Below are 15,972 nucleotides of genomic sequence, written 5' to 3'. Positions count from 1 at the left end.
ACAAGGCAGTGAATTATTCCAGGCGGTCGCAGGGATGTGCCACTGAGATCCCAGTCCTGTTGTGAATGGCGGAACAGGACTGAGGGGGTGAATGTCCGGTTACTAATTCAACATACCAGCAGAGCACACTGAGAGGTAAGAAACGCAGTGAATTTAATGTTTTTTTCCCCCATCGTTCTCTGAGGAGGAACGGTAGAAGTATTTGTAAATAAATGCGATGCTGGTTGATGTATCTGTGAAGTAAATGGTTTGCCAGGTAAATTCGCCGGCGGGAAATGATCATAATTTCATACGATTGCTGCTGTGACATGGCAACCTGTTTCCAGTCAGTGAGCAATAAACTGAAGGGGAAGGGTGTCCTTATATCGCTGTCGACTTTGGCCATTTGTTATCTCTGGGAGATGCTTATTTCGGCACAGTTGCTCAGTTACTGTAATGGTCCAACTGCAGACAACTGTTAAAAATGGCTCTTTATAAACAGGGTGACCTTGAAGTCAGCTCCAGGCAGAGGGGGCACAGTAAAATCTGGAGAAAGGGAATGCGTCCTGTTCAGAAGAGAACATTATTCCAAATACATAATATTCCATCAGAGTTCAGAGCGCCCTTCCTTTCCCTGTCTCTGTGCAATAAAACCAGGGCGATCTTTGCCCTGAGCTGTCGCTGAGGTTTATCATCTGACAATAAACTGGTGCTAAGGTGAACAATAAATCAAAGCGACGGCACCAGTGGAGCGGACCGGGATGCGGGTTTTCTTCCTCTCCGAAACAGTTCAAATATTCGAGAGAAACGTAATCTTTGCACCGCTTGCACTTAAGTATTAAATCCGGCTCGGACCACTTGTTAGAAAGACGCGTTCAAGCATAATGAGTCTGTCTGTGGTTTAACACAAGCGTTGTGGAACAGGGTGCGGCGTTACAAGCTGAATAGGCTGAAGTTCAGGTTTATGAGCGAGTTATCAACTGAACTTTGCTCAGTGTGTGTTCACTTACTGGTAGGGATATAAAACTCAGATGCTCAGATTTGCAGGAAACTGAATCAGGAGCCTAGCAACAGGTAAGTACAGAGACTATACGGGGAAATGTTATGGTGTTTTATTACGATAGTATTTCTCGTGTTTCTACCAGTTCAATATTGTGGATTAACGGATTCGTGTCTCTTTTTTTTATTCTGTGTATTTTTTTTTCATTGGCAAAGACGGTGTATATCTGTCAGTGATAAAATAAAAATCCCAGCAATAAAATTCGCCGGCAGTTTAAGTAAATATGGAAGTCTGCTCTCAGTGGGCATTTTACTTTGTACAACTTGCACCTAATGGTGTGGGCACTGAGAGTGTTCGGGGTCTCCTGCTGCTCTACGCCGTCCAAAATCAATGTTCGGCGTTCAGTGACGCCCTTCTGCACCCCGCTGTTGGGCGCATGGTTATTTGAGTTACTGTCGCCTTCCTGTCAGATTATATCAGTCTGGCCAATCTCCTTGATCTCTCTCATTAACAAGGCGTTTTCGTCCGCAGAACTGCCGCGATTTTGTGCGTGCAAATCCAAGGAGAAGGGCATCCAATTTGATAACTTTTTCGCTGTTAAAATAAAGAACTATATAAAGGAAATGTGTCATATAAACAGATAGTATTTAAAATGATTAGCAAACTGAGGAACATCTGTAGCGGCCAATTCTAACCAAACCAAGTTGTTATTGCCTGCGATCCCCACGGACTTGATATACCCGTATGACGCGCCCTCGGCTCCAATAAAGGTTGTTTCAAAAGTCAAAGGCATGTACTCGATCCTTTATTAGCGATCAGCAAACGTACAACCTTGAAGCAAAGACGCGTACAAGTACACAAGTGTAACCTCAGCGTAAACGAGCCGATGATTGCAGAAGATACGCCCCCCGGCTGAATACTGCGCCGAACAAAGCATAAATATGTAACTGATCCCTTCGCGTTTACCACGTCGCCACTGATGCGACAAGTTACCATAAAAAGCATCATAAATACACAACGCAGAATACAATGCAGATAGAGAACAGATACGTGGCTCCTACAGACAGGCTCAGCTCTGATACAGGGTTTTCCACCTGGAATATTAACAGGCTGTCTGTTTTGTTGAATAATTCTAGTATTTTGTTTATTTATTTTAAAAGCGTTTTTGTCAGCTCGCTCTTTTGGATGCATGGCGGATCTACATTGTGTTTAACAAGTGTCATGTAACTCTGATAATGGCCATCTGAATGCTCAAAGAAATCTTGACCGGAGTTCAGGCATTAATTATGTTCTTAAGGTCCTGCTGGAGAAACTATAGTGCTTCAGGACAAAATGTCGCGAAGTTATGGGTGATTCTGCGTTGTTCAGGATGTCAGAGGGTTTCTATATAGACTCAAACCGCATATTGCCAGAAGCGTCAACGTCAGGCGATGTTAAACTGAAATGAGACGGTGAGAATCAGGTGTGACTGAGAAACCTGTATAATTCAGTGACGAGAGGAATAGGTGTCCCATTTGTCCATTACTCACCATAGCACCACCAGTGGTAGGAGGACCAAAGCAGTCTGCTCAGCCTGTCTAACCATTCCATTGACACATCACTCCCGGTCCAAGACACAGGATTGGTTCCTAAAACAGAATTGCCCACAATATAGCGAGCAGATACCCTGGAGAATCCTGGCCCAGTGTACAATCCATGGAGAGAGTGGAAATGGGCATTGAGTGGCTGTGGATAGCCACGGGTAGGTCAGGCCATGTCGAGTGTTCGGTGGATAGGCCCAAGATGTTTGGAAGAGAGCGACTCAGTTAAAGTGCTTTCATTTACACCTCAAATAATATCTGAATTTTCTGTTAATCTTGTTTGTTACAAAGCAGAAAAATCTGACCAGAACTGTCCTCAAAATGGATAACGGAATGAGCAGTGGAGGAGTTCCAGTGACGTCAACATCGGGAAAGGACACGGGTATGTTGGCGAATTATTTTAATTTATAAATATTGCCTTGACTACGTGTCTGGATTTAATTCAATATCGGCAAGTCACAAAATATTTGTGAAAACTGAGCAGAGAGATGAGAGAGAGAGTTACCATCTCTGGGGGAAACACAGTCACACGTGGAAGGGGTACAATTACCGTCTGCTCCTGCTCCTCCAGAAGATTGAGATACACATTAAAACAGTGAGGTGTTCCAGAGCACAGGAATTCTGCAGATGCTGGAAGTTTCGAGCAGCACAAAGACACACAAAATTTTGGCTGACTCAGCAGGTCAGGCAGCATCCATCGAGAGGAATAAACAGTTAACGTTTCAAACCAGGACCACAAGGAATAGAAAGTAATCTGACAATATCCAGAATTTCCGCCCCTTCATTTCCAGTCTGATGAAGGGCCTTGGCCCGAAACGTTCATTGTTTATTCTCCACCGTAGATGCTGCCTGGCATGCTGAGTACCTCCAGAAATTTGTGAGATATCCCAGAGATTTTCTGAGGAAGGGGTTGACCGGAATTGCAGAAAGTAACCCAGGGCAAAGCAGTGGTGATGGGCAGTACCAGGAGAGTGATGGTGATGGGTTACTACTGTATATTCTCAGCAATAGGCAGAGTCCTTTCCAAACACGGAGGTATATTCTCGGGGACACGAAACAGCAGCCTTCCACAGATGGAACTATACCCCCTTCTACACCCCCCGTGCCCCCCAACACGCACCCCCCCGGCCCAAGCCCTTTCCTCTTCCCCCCCCACCCAACCAATGTATATATATTCGGACTGTATTTGGTGATCTTGTGGGCACATGGCCAAGTGGTTAAGGCATTCGACTAGCGATCTGAATGTCGTGAGTTTGAGCCCCAGCCGAGGGAATGTGTTGTGTCCTTGAGCAAGACACCTAATCACACATTGCTCTGCGATGACACTGCTGCCAAGCTGTATGGTCCTAATGCCCTTCCCTTGGACAACATCAGTGTCGTGGAGAGGGGAGACTTGCAGCATGGGCAACTGCTGTCTTCCATACAACTTTGCCCAGACCTGCGCCCTGGAGTGTGAAGACTTTCCGGGCGCAGATCCATGGTCTCGCAAGACTAACGGATGCCTTTATTATTTGGTGATCTTTAGGTTCCAGAGAGAAAGTTGCTGCCCAATATGGGGTCGGTAAATTCTTTAATTTTCGCCATTGTGCTTCACAGGTCCGGGCTCAGTGATCACCGAGCTCCTGGCAAGCTGGAATGATTCCCAGCTGCTGCAGCTGACGGATTTCTACCGGGACAGGCTGGAGCAGGCGATGGAAGGAGGGGTGCACGGACTGAGCCTGGCGTTAACGGCCGAGAATCAGTTCAGCGGAGAGGAACATCGGGTGAGTGGGAGGGAGAATGGGTTTGAATGTTCACACGTCACAGGACTGATGGGTGTCGGAACTCTGACTCAGCGGATAATAAAGCATAAAAATAAATCAGAAATGAATATATATAATTCTTAAAACTGTGAATTTGAAGGAATGATTAAAAAAGGTGTAAACACTCCAGTGGCGGCTCAATGTTCAGAGCGAGGGGAGCCGGTAACAATTGTATGAGGTAGCAGTAAAGGAGCTTAAATGGAAATATGGTAGGAACTTTCATTCTGGGAAGACTGTACAGCGTGACGGTACGATGTCAGTGAGAATTGGGGCATTATTAATGGATGCCACAGGAGCTGGAGTGTGTTCTGTTCTGGGTGGAGATGATTGTGTTACAATCTGTAACTGCAAACAGTGTGGATCGGGGAATACTGCCATGTTGTAATGTGTAATCACTGAATAAACCTCCACCAGAAAAGGCAAAGGAAAGGCGTCAGGTGTCAGCCGGTAATCCGCTGTCATGTTGGACACTGGCGGACTGAGGAAATGAATCACAACATCTTTTCTGCAACTTCTCTGAGACTGTTCACTCTGTTATAAAAATCTTCCTAACTTCTTCATCAGTGATCATTATTTTCTGATTTCTGTTTACACCATCTAATCCAGTGAGGAATTATTTATGGATTTTGACTGCTCAGTGTGATCCCGTTACAGAGCACATTATTTACTTCTCATTCTCTGTGTGAATCTGTCAGTCCCCAATATGTTCACCGTTACTCTTCACAGAAAATCTCTGATCTCGCTGATAAGGGAGAGCGGGCGGACAGTTCTAAACTCCTCCTGAGCCTGATGATGGAGAAAGGCTCCCGCGCCCGGAGGGTGATGTGGGAAACCTTTGTGAAAATGCAGAACTGTGTCCCAAATTTGGACAAAATACTGAAGGAAATACAGATATATGGTGAGATAATATCAGCAATTAATTTAAATTTGGATCACAACACAGCACACTTTACAAATTTACAAAAATGATTTCCTCAATTTGTTTAAATTCATCAGGTTGTGATCCCTCCCATCGACCAATTCCCGCTCAACTTTTACTAGAGTTTCTCAGTGAGCTGAAAGGTAAGTGACCGTGCATTGAACATTGCAGAGTATAACGCTGAGATAAGCCATTAGGCCTATCATATTGTGCCGAAACAGCTAAGAAGTAAATCAGACACACCCAAGCTCTAATCTCTGCCTCCTACACCATGTCCATATGCGTCCATCTTCCTTACATCCATGTGTCTATCCAAACGTCTCTCAGAAGTCTCTAACAATTTGCCTCTACCACCGTACCAGGCAGTGCATTCCAGGCATCCACGACTCTCTGATTTAAAAAAAAAACTATCTCTCACATCTCCCATAATCCAACCCCCTCTCACCTTCACTGCAGGCCCTCTAGTAATAGACATTTGAACCCCAGGAAACCTATTCTCTCTGTCTACTCTATCTAAGCCTCTCATAATGTTGTCAACCTGTGTCAGAGCTCCCTCGGCCTCCGATGGTCCAGAGAAAACAATCTAATTTTCTCCAGCCTCTCATGATAGCACATGCCCTCTGAACCAGACAGCATCCTGGTGAATCTCTTGTACTCCCTCTCTAAAGCCTCAACATCCCTCCGGTAGTGGGGCAATTGGAACGGTACGCAATGGCCCAGATGTGGCCGAAGCAGAGTTCATAATGTTGAAACCTGACCTCTGTTTCCACCAACGGTGGTACTTTACGTCGGGCGGTTAAATTGTTGAGCCACAAAGATCTGACCAGGTAAATGTTGGGACTGTGACAGAGAACACAGTGAGACACAGGAAAACATGTTTCCTAGAGGGAGAGATTTCAAAGAACATTTTGAGGAAAGAGGCAGAGAGCTGGCGAGTTTGACTAGAGTTGTCACACCGCTCTGGGACCTGCAACTACAGATCCCCACCGGAGTCTGGGTGGAGAAGGGGGCGATCCGGAGAATGGAAAAAAAACACACGAAAAAGTCAAAACCTTCTCTTGCCAGCCACTGCCCCCTCCTGAACAGCCTCATCCTTAACCATTTTCTAAACTCCCCCAGTTCCTGCAGATTATCTTTGGGCGTCCACTGAAGTTCCAGTCACAGAATAGTAATAATAGCATCACTTTAATTAGAAAAGCAGGTAACATCCCAACCGGTCTGTTCAACCACAGAGCAGCATATGAACACCGCTGTGTTTACATCTGCACTCCCTCGTGCAAACACTGCTACAGTGTTAGAGAGGGTGAGATTGGGGGACATATTCCTCAGCTCAGTCTACAGAAGCTGAAATTCCTGTCTACCGGCATTGTGTGATGGACACTGTGGAAGGGTGAGAGATGGGAATTAGGACAGGGAAACTGAGGGTTGTGGGATAGCGACAAGGAAGGTGCAAAGGACTGAAAACATCTATAAATAATATTGTAATTAGTTAAATTGTGATGGTCTGGATGGGAAGCTCACTGCATCCATAAACCCATCACGTCAGAGAAAATAGAGCCCGGGGCACTGCATGGGCTCAGAGATTGTGAGGCTTCATCACCGCAGACTGAGTTGGACAGAGGAGAGAGTGTAAGAAAGACAAATATCACAAAACTTATTAACATTGCATCAGCCCATGTTTCACTGATTATTCGAACCTCTTAACAGAAATATAAGGAATCTCGGCCAGAATCCTGGTTCAGTCTCTTTCATTTACAAGAACAAATCCCAAAGACAATAATTTAAATCTGGGACCAGAGATAGACGAATCAGGAACTTTACAAACTACTCATGTCTTTGTCACCTCTGTTAATGATGTTCCAGTCCACATCCGGTCAATGAAACCCCTCAGTTTCCCTGCACCATGGGTTTGGTAAATCGCTACAAGCTTGTCCTTCACTAATCCTCATGTTGTTTGCCGAGGGAACAGACATGACAGTGAATTTCCCACAACCATTTCTGAATATCAAACAGATACACTCCCTGATTATTGAAGAACATCATTTCTCCCATTCTCACACTCTCTAAAGTAAATATGTACACAATCAATGTTTTCCTACGCTCCCAATCACAGCCAAGTACAGTGAATGGAAACCCCAAACACTCCTGACAGGGTCCTAAAACACTGTGAGACCCCAGACGTCCCTGACAGGGTCCTGACACACTTTGAGGCCCCACACACCCCTGACAGGTTCCTGACAGACTGTGAGACCCCCCACACACTTGACAGGTTGCTGACACACTGTCAGAACCCACACACCACTGACAGTGTCCTGATACACTGTGAGAACCCACAGACACCTGATTGGGCCCTGACACACCACACACTCCTGACAGAGTCCTGACACAATGTGAGAACCCACACACACCTGACAGGGTCCTGACACACTGTGAGATATTACATATCCTTGATAGGGTCCTGACACACGGTGAGACCCCACACACCCCTGACAGGGTCCTAACACACGGTGAGACCCCACACATCCATGACAGCGTCCTGACAGACCGTGAGACCCCACACGTCCCTGACAGTGTCCAAACACACTGTGAGACCCCGGACACCCTTGCCAGGGTCCTGACACACTGTGAGATATTACATATCCTTGATAGGGTCCTGACACACGGTGAGACCCCACACACCCCTGACAGGGTCCTGACACACTGTGAGACCCCAGATGTCCCTGAAAGTGTCCTGACACTCTGTGAGACACCAAACACCCCTAGCAGGTTCCTGACAGACTGTGAGACACCACACACACCTGACAGGGTCCTGACACACTGTGAGACCCCACACACTCCTGGCAGGGTCCTGACACACTGTGATACCCCACACACGCCTGACACGGTACTGACACGCTGTGAGACACCACACGCTATTGACAGGTTCCTGACACACTGTGAGACCCTGCACACGTCTGACACGGTCCTGGCACACTGTGAGACCCAACACACCCCTGTTAGGGGACTGAAACTCTGTGAGACCCGACTCACTCCTGACTGGGTCCTGACACACTGTGAGACACCACACGTCCCTGACAGGGTGCTGACACAGCGTGAGACACCACACACCCCTGACAGTGCCCTGACACACTGTCAGAACCCACACACCCCTCACAGTGTCCTTATACACTGTGAGAACCCACACACCCCTGACAAGGTCCTGACACACTGTGACACTCCACACATGTCTGACAAGGTCTTGACACACTGTGAGAACACAATGTGAAACCCCACATTCCCTGACAAGGTCCTTACGCACTGTGAGACACCACACACTCTTTTGGGCGTCCTGACATACTGTGATAACCCGCACACCCCTGACAGGTTCCTGACACAATGTGAAACCCCAGAAGTATGACAGTATGACAATGAGACCCTACACAACCCTGACAGGGTCCTGACACATTGTGAGATACCACACACCTCTGGCAGGATCCTGACACACTGTGAGACCGCACACAACCGGACAGGGTCCTGAGACACTGTGAGACCCCAACCGTCCCTGACAGGGTGCTGACACACTGTGAGACCTCGCAAGCCCTTGACAGGTTTCTGACAGACTGTGAGAAAGCACACACACCTTGCAGTGTCCTGAAGCACTGTGATACCCCAGACGTCCATGATAGTGTCCTGACACACTGTGAGACCCCACACACGCCTCACAGGTTCCTGACAGACTGTGAGACCCCACACACCCCTGACAGGGTCCTGACAGACTGTGAGACACCACACACCCCTGACAGGTTCCTGACATACGGTGACACACCACATGTCCCTGGCAGGGTCCTGACAGACTGTGATACCCCACACACGCCTGACACGGTACTGACACGCTGTGAGACACCACAGGCTATTGACAGGTTCCTGACACACTGTGAGACCCTGCACACGTCTGACACGGTCCTGGCACACTGTGAGACCCAACACACCCCTGTTAGGGGACTGAAACTCTGTGAGACCCGACACACTCCTGACTGGGTCCTGACACACTGTGAGACACCACACGTCCCTGACAGTGCCCTGACACACTGTCAGAACCCACACACCCCTCACAGTGTCCTTATACACTGTGAGAACCCACACACCCCTGACAAGGTCCTGACACACTGTGACACCCCACACATGTCTGACAAGGTCTTGACACACTGTGAGAACACAATGTGAAACCCCACATTCCCTGACAAGGTCCTTACGCACTGTGAGACACCACACACTCTTTTGGGCGTCCTGACATACTGTGATAACCCGCACACCCCTGACAGGTTCCTGACACAATGTGAAACCCCAGAAGTATGACAGTATGACAATGAGACCCTACACAACCCTGACAGGGTCCTGACACATTGTGAGATACCACACACCTCTGACAGGATCCTGACACACTGTGAGACCGCACACAACCGGACAGGGTCCTGAGACACTGTGAGACCCCAACCGTCCCTGACAGGGTGCTGACACACTGTGAGACCTCGCAAGCCCTTGACAGGTTTCTGACAGACTGTGAGAAAGCACACACACCTTGCAGTGTCCTGAAGCACTGTGATACCCCAGACGTCCATGATAGTGTCCTGACACACTGTGAGACCCCACACACGCCTCACAGGTTCCTGACAGACTGTGAGACCCCACACACCCCTGACAGGGTCCTGACAGACTGTGAGACACCACACACCCCTGACAGGTTCCTGACATACGGTGACACACCACATGTCCCTGACAGGGTCCTGACACTGTGAAACCCCAGAAAACCTTGGCAGTGTGCTGACAAACTGTGAGACCACACATACCCTGACAGGGTCCTGACACACTGTGAGACTCCACACACCATTCTGTGTCCTAAATCACCCCTGCCAGCGTCCTGACACACCGTGAAACCCCACAAGTACCTAGCATGTACCTGTCACACTGTGAAACCTCACACACCCATGACAAGGTCCTGACACACTGTGAGACTACACACACCCCTGACAGGGTCCTGACACACTGTGAGACCCCACACACCCCTGACAGGGTCCTGACACACTGTGAGACCCCACACACCCCTGATAGGGTCCTGACAGACTGTGAGACACCAAACGCCACTCTCAGTGTCCTAAATCACCCCAGACAGTGTCCTGAAACACTGTGAGACCACAGACATCCCTGACAGTGTCCTGACAGACCATGAGATCCCACACACTCCTGACAGAGCCCTGACACACTATGAGACCCCACACACACCTGACAGACTCCTGATACACCGTATGACTCCACACACTCCTGACAGGGTCCTGACACAGCATGAGACCCCACACACCCCTGACAGGGTCCAGAAACACCATCAGATCCCACACACCCCTGACAGCGTCCTGACACACTGCGTGACACCACACACCTCTGACAGGGTCCGGACACACTGTGAGACCTTACACACCCCTGACAGGGACCTGACACAGTGTGAGACCACACACGTCCCTGACAGTGTCCTGACACAATGTGAAACCCCACACAACCTTGGCAGGGTGCTGACGCACTGTGAGATACCACACACCCCTGACAGGGTCCTGACACACTGTGAGACACCACACACCCCTGACGGGGTCCGGACACACTGTGAGGCACAACACACCACTCTCAGTGTCCTAAATCAGCTGGGATGGTGTCCTGAAACGCTGTGAGACCACAGACGTCCCTGACAGGGTCCTGACACATCGTGAGACCCCACACACCCCTGACGGGTTCCTGAAACACCATGAGACCCCACACGTCCCTGACAGGTTCCTGACACAATGAGACACCTCACACACCTCTGACAGCGTCCTGACACACTGTGAAACCCCACAAGTCCCTGACAGGGTCCATACACACTGTGAGACACCACACATTCTTGACAGTGTCCTGACATACTGTGATACCCCGCACACCTCTGACAGGGTCCTGACACAATGAGAGACCCCACACAACCCTGACAGGCTCTTGACACACTGTGAGGCACCACATACCCCAGACAGGGTCCTGACACACTGTGAGTCCGCACACGTCCCTGACAGGGTCCTGACACACTGTGAGACCCCACACACCCCTGACAGGGTCCTGACACACTGTGACACCCTATACATCCCTGGCAGGTTCCTGACACACTGTGACACCCCACACATGTCTGACAGGGTCTTGACACACTGTGAGAACCCATACACACCTGACCGGTTCCTGACATACTGTCCGGACCCACACACAACTGACAAGGTCCTCACACACTGTGAGACCCCACACACTCCTGACAGTGTTCGGAAACACTGTGAGACACCAAGTGCCACTGTCAGTGTCCTAAATATCCCCAGACAGTGTCCTGAAACACTGAGACCACAGACATTCCTGACAGGATCCTGACACACCATGAGGCCACACACAGTCCTGACAGGGTCCTGACGCACTGCGAGACCCCACATGTCCCTGATATGTTCCTGACACACTCTGAGACCCTGCACACATCTAACAGAGTCCTGACACACTGTGAGACCCCACATATCCATGACAGAGCCCTGACACACTGTGAGACCCCACACAACCCTGACAGTGTCCTGACACACTGTGAGACCCCACAAGTCCCTGACAGGGTCCATACACACTGTGAGACACCACACACTCTTGACAGCGTCCTGACATACTGTGATACCCCGCACACCCCTATAAGGGTCCTAAAACACTGTGACCCACACGTCCCTGGCAGGGCCCTGACACACTGTGACACCCCACACAGTCCAGGCAGGGTTCTGACACACTGTGAGACCCCACACACCTCTGACAAGGTCCTAAAACACTGTGAGACCCCACACACCCGTGACAACGTCCTGACAGACAGTGAAACCCCACACAACCCTGACAGGGTCCTGACACACTGTGAGACCCCACACACCCCTGACAGGGTCCTGAGACTCTGTCGGATCCCACACACTCCTGGCAGGGTCCAGACAGGGTCCAAACACCCATGACAGGATTCGAACACACTTTATGATCCCACACACCCCAACCACCCACCCACAGTGCAGGTGCTGATCAGCATAGCTACCACTTTGTATTTTGAATAAGTAATGGTGAGAGGGGAGAGGGACCTGTGATTGCCCGACCTGTTCCTTTGACAGAATGCCCACTACCTTTTTCTCCATCTCCATACGCCACATCAACACTGGGGAGTAAAAGTTTCTTCCACAGGAATAAATGACAGCTGTGACAGTAGTGGGAGGTTGTCCAGTATGGGACATTTGGGGGACAGTGAACTACCCGGGAAATACTCACCTTCACAGCACAGTTAATTGTGAAAATGTGATGATCTGGTGTTTATCTATACCAGGCCTCCGTCCAGTCTAGGGTCTGTTAATGGAATTTACTTTACTGTTCGAGCATCCATTGATTAATCCAATTAATGCAATAATTTTCAGCTAACTCTTGTGTACTTAAATACTGAGTTCTGAGGTGAGGCATCTAACAGTTTGGTCACTGTCTGTTCCCATGGAAGATGTTCAACAGAAACACAAGGAGACTCTGCGGGCACAAACTGAAACCCTGAGAGTGAACACGATCCTGATGAGGGAGAAGGTGAAGGTTTTCCAGCTGGTTGATCGATACGCTGAGCTCACGGTCATTTCTACTGTTCGAGATCGGACACTGGTGGAACATGAGCTGCTGGCAAGAGGCAGAGACCACGAGGAGTGGAGAGAGGAACATCTCCGCGGAGAGCTGGAAAAAATCCGCACTGATCAGCTGTTCCAGAGCAGCTTCTCCCGGAGTAATTCCAAATCTGGGAGTTCGGCAGCAGTGGCCGGAGTCCCGGGGATCGGGAAAACAACAATGGTACAAAAGATTGTTTATGACTGGGCCACAGGGAAAATATACCAACAATTCCAGTTTGTCTTCAGTTTCAAATTCCGGGATTTAAACACCATCACTTGTCAAATAAACCTGAGGGAACTGATTCTGGATCAGTATCCGTACTTTGGGAATTTACTCAGAGAGGTCTGGAAGAACCCAGAGGGATTGCTGTTTATATTTGATGGTTTGGATGAATTCAATGACAAAATTGATTTTGCTGACAGTCAGAGAAACACAGAACCTCGGTCCACATGCACAGATCCTGAATTCAAGTGCAAGGTGTCTGACATTTTGTACAGTTTAATCCAGCACAAGCTGCTCCCAGGGTGTTCAGTGCTGGTCACCACCCGTCCCACTGCGTTACATTTATTGAAAATGGCAGAGATCAGTGTCTGTGCTGAAATCCTGGGATTTGTTGGCAAGGAACAGAAGGAGTATTTCATCAGGCATTTTGAAGATCAGACGGTGGCAGCAGCTGTTTTCAAACACGTGGAGGAGAACAAGATCCTGTACACCATGAGCTACAACCCCTCCTACTGCTGGATCCTCGCTCTGGCACTGGGCCCCTTCTTCACACAAAGAGTCAGCGACCCGCAGCGAGTTCCCAAGACCATCACCCAACTGTATTCCTACTATATTTACAACTTCCTGAAAAACCACGGCCGTGAGATTGAGAACCCCCGTGATGTGTTTCTCAGTCTTGGTCAGATGGCCTTCAGAGGGGTGTCCCAGAAGAAGATTGTGTTTACAGATGGAGATTTGATCAACTACAGTCTGCAGCCTTCCCAGTTCCTGTCCGGGTTCCTGATGGAGCTTTTGGAGAGAGAGGATTCTGCCCGGAGCGTGGTGTACACATTCCCACACCTCACCATCCAAGAGTTTGTAGCTGCTATCGCACAATTCCTGACTCTACATCCCGAGAATATCCTGAAATTCCTCACTGAAGCCCACAGCACGACAGATGGGCGATTTGAGGTATTTCTCCGTTTCGTTGCTGGTCTCTCCAACCCAATGACAACTCGGGGCCTGGAGGAGTTTCTGGGTCCATTTCCTCATCAAACAACCTGCCGGGTGATTGACTGGGTGAAGGAGGAGGTTAAACGCCAGAGTGGAAACACATGGAGTGAAACTGGTAAAAGGAGTCTCCTGAACACATTGCACTACCTGTTTGAATCTCAGAATCGTGGACTGGCTCAGGCTGCAGTGGGATCTGTGGAAACACTTTCATTCAGTGGAATGACACTGACCCCGATTGACTGCGCGGTCCTGTCTCATGTCATCGGACTCTGTGATAGAATAAAACGTCTCGACCTGGAGTACTGTCACATTCACTGTGAAGGAATCCAGCGGCTGGGACCCGGGCTGCACAAGTGCCGGGAGTTGAGGTAACTTGATTTATCTCTCACTCTGAACTGTGAAACTGTCCAGGTGTGTTGTTTCGATGTAAAGGGATTTGGGTAAATCTGTGATAAATCAGATTGAGAAGAGTTGTGACAAACGCCATCCTCTTACCTCCTGTGGGATTTCTCTTACCTGTTACCCTTCTCCTGTGGGATCTCTCTTATCCCTGTCCCTTCCGACCCTCTCACGTCAGGAACACGTTTCTAACCATCGAGGAATGGGACAGAATATGTGGAGTTTACAGGGTCACACCGACAGACTAAATTACTGACATTCGGTGAATACCCTGGAGCTGGGCAGTGACGGGCAGTGACGGACATTGACAGTGATGGGAACTCCGATCAGTGATTTACTGAAGGGTTTAATGTTTCCTGAAATATCCGAGTGAGAGGAATTCCCTCAGACCCACAGTTTGAATCACTTTGTTCATCAATTTGTCTGTTTGTGTTTAGACTGAGTGGTAATAAACTGGGAGATTCAGGAGTGAAACTGGTGTCTGCGGCTCTGAGGAACCCGGAGTGTAAAATACAGAAACTGGTGTAAGTACCAGACTGTGGGAGATTGTGTTTACAGTCACTGGGTGTCTGACACTGAACATTAATGTGATCAGTAATTGTGTTACTGATAAACACTGGGGATTTGTACCATCTCCTGTCTCTCTGTGTCCTTCACCCTCACTCTCTCTCATCTCCAGGCTGGAAAGTGTCGGTCTCACAGATTCTGTTGCCGAGGATCTCGTCTCCGCTCTCAGTACAAACCCATCACTGACGGGGCTGGACCTGGGATTAAACTCGCTGACAGACCGATCTGTCCCCGCTCTCCGCCGCCTCATACTGACCCTCCCAAGTCTGGAGCAGATCTGGTGAGTGTTTGTGTTAATGTTCAATGTGATAAAATATCAGCGGATCCGCGGGTTTTCTGGTGATATTTGTCTGTGAGTGTTGTCCCCTGTTACTGACACTGTTGTGTGATCTGTTTATTTCATCTTTATTCTCCCATCTGTTTCAGGCTGTGGTACAATAGGTTCAGTGAGACCGGGGAGAAGGAACTGAGATCTCTGCAGGGAGTCAAACCTGGACTGAGAGTGGATCTGTGAACATCTGAATGTGTGAACATCCCCGCCCGCGGGATGCCGACAGTTTGGCCGATTCCACGCGCCAGGTTTAATTCCCAACCGTCTTTAACGGAACTAGCTTCACGCTCGCGCTCGCGCTGTGCGTCGTTCGCTGTTCTCCCGTGGTGACGTATTTCCGCCTCCTGTCCAGCGGCGCTGCTTCTGCCGGATGTGCGGGTTCGGGACCCCGGGAATGACACAGACGGGAAGAGCCCGGGGGCCGGGGCTCAGTCTGGGACACCGGTGTCCCGGGGTGGGATTATCCCGGGAGTACGTAATGCTGGCTGGCC

At 49.2% G+C, this 15,972-nt stretch overlaps 1 protein-coding gene and 1 pseudogene across 1 annotated transcript; one reads left to right on the top strand and one right to left on the bottom strand.

Moving 5' to 3' along the window:
- Positions 1 to 2,880: 2,880 nt before the first annotated feature.
- Positions 2,881 to 15,664, top strand: LOC140208570 (NACHT, LRR and PYD domains-containing protein 3-like). Its single transcript, XM_072277327.1, has 8 exons — positions 2,881 to 2,941; positions 4,156 to 4,322; positions 5,088 to 5,259; positions 5,358 to 5,423; positions 12,815 to 14,552; positions 15,021 to 15,107; positions 15,263 to 15,430; positions 15,577 to 15,664. The coding sequence occupies exons 1-8, from the start codon at positions 2,881 to 2,883 to the stop codon at positions 15,662 to 15,664; spliced, it is 2,547 nt and encodes an 848-aa protein (XP_072133428.1).
- LOC140207392 (uncharacterized) lies at positions 6,064 to 12,361 on the bottom strand (annotated as a pseudogene).
- Positions 15,665 to 15,972: the final 308 nt, after the last annotated feature.

This window comes from Mobula birostris, chromosome 13 (genome assembly GCF_030028105.1).
Source record: "Mobula birostris isolate sMobBir1 chromosome 13, sMobBir1.hap1, whole genome shotgun sequence".
NCBI classification, from domain to species: domain Eukaryota; kingdom Metazoa; phylum Chordata; class Chondrichthyes; order Myliobatiformes; family Myliobatidae; genus Mobula; species Mobula birostris.
Note: the sequence above shows the minus strand (reverse complement) of the source record. Positions and strands in the feature narration are given on the sequence as shown.

Bases quoted from the DNA above. Each gene is read 5' to 3' on its own strand.
- LOC140208570 (XM_072277327.1), top strand. From the start codon at position 2,881: ATGGATAACGGAATGAGCAGTGGAGGAGTTCCAGTGACGTCAACATCG. The intron at 2,942-4,155 runs GTATGTTGGCGA...TGTGCTTCACAG, and splicing joins AACATCGGGAAAGGACACGG to GTCCGGGCTCAGTGATCACC. The intron at 14,553-15,020 runs GTAACTTGATTT...GTTTGTGTTTAG, and splicing joins CACAAGTGCCGGGAGTTGAG to ACTGAGTGGTAATAAACTGG.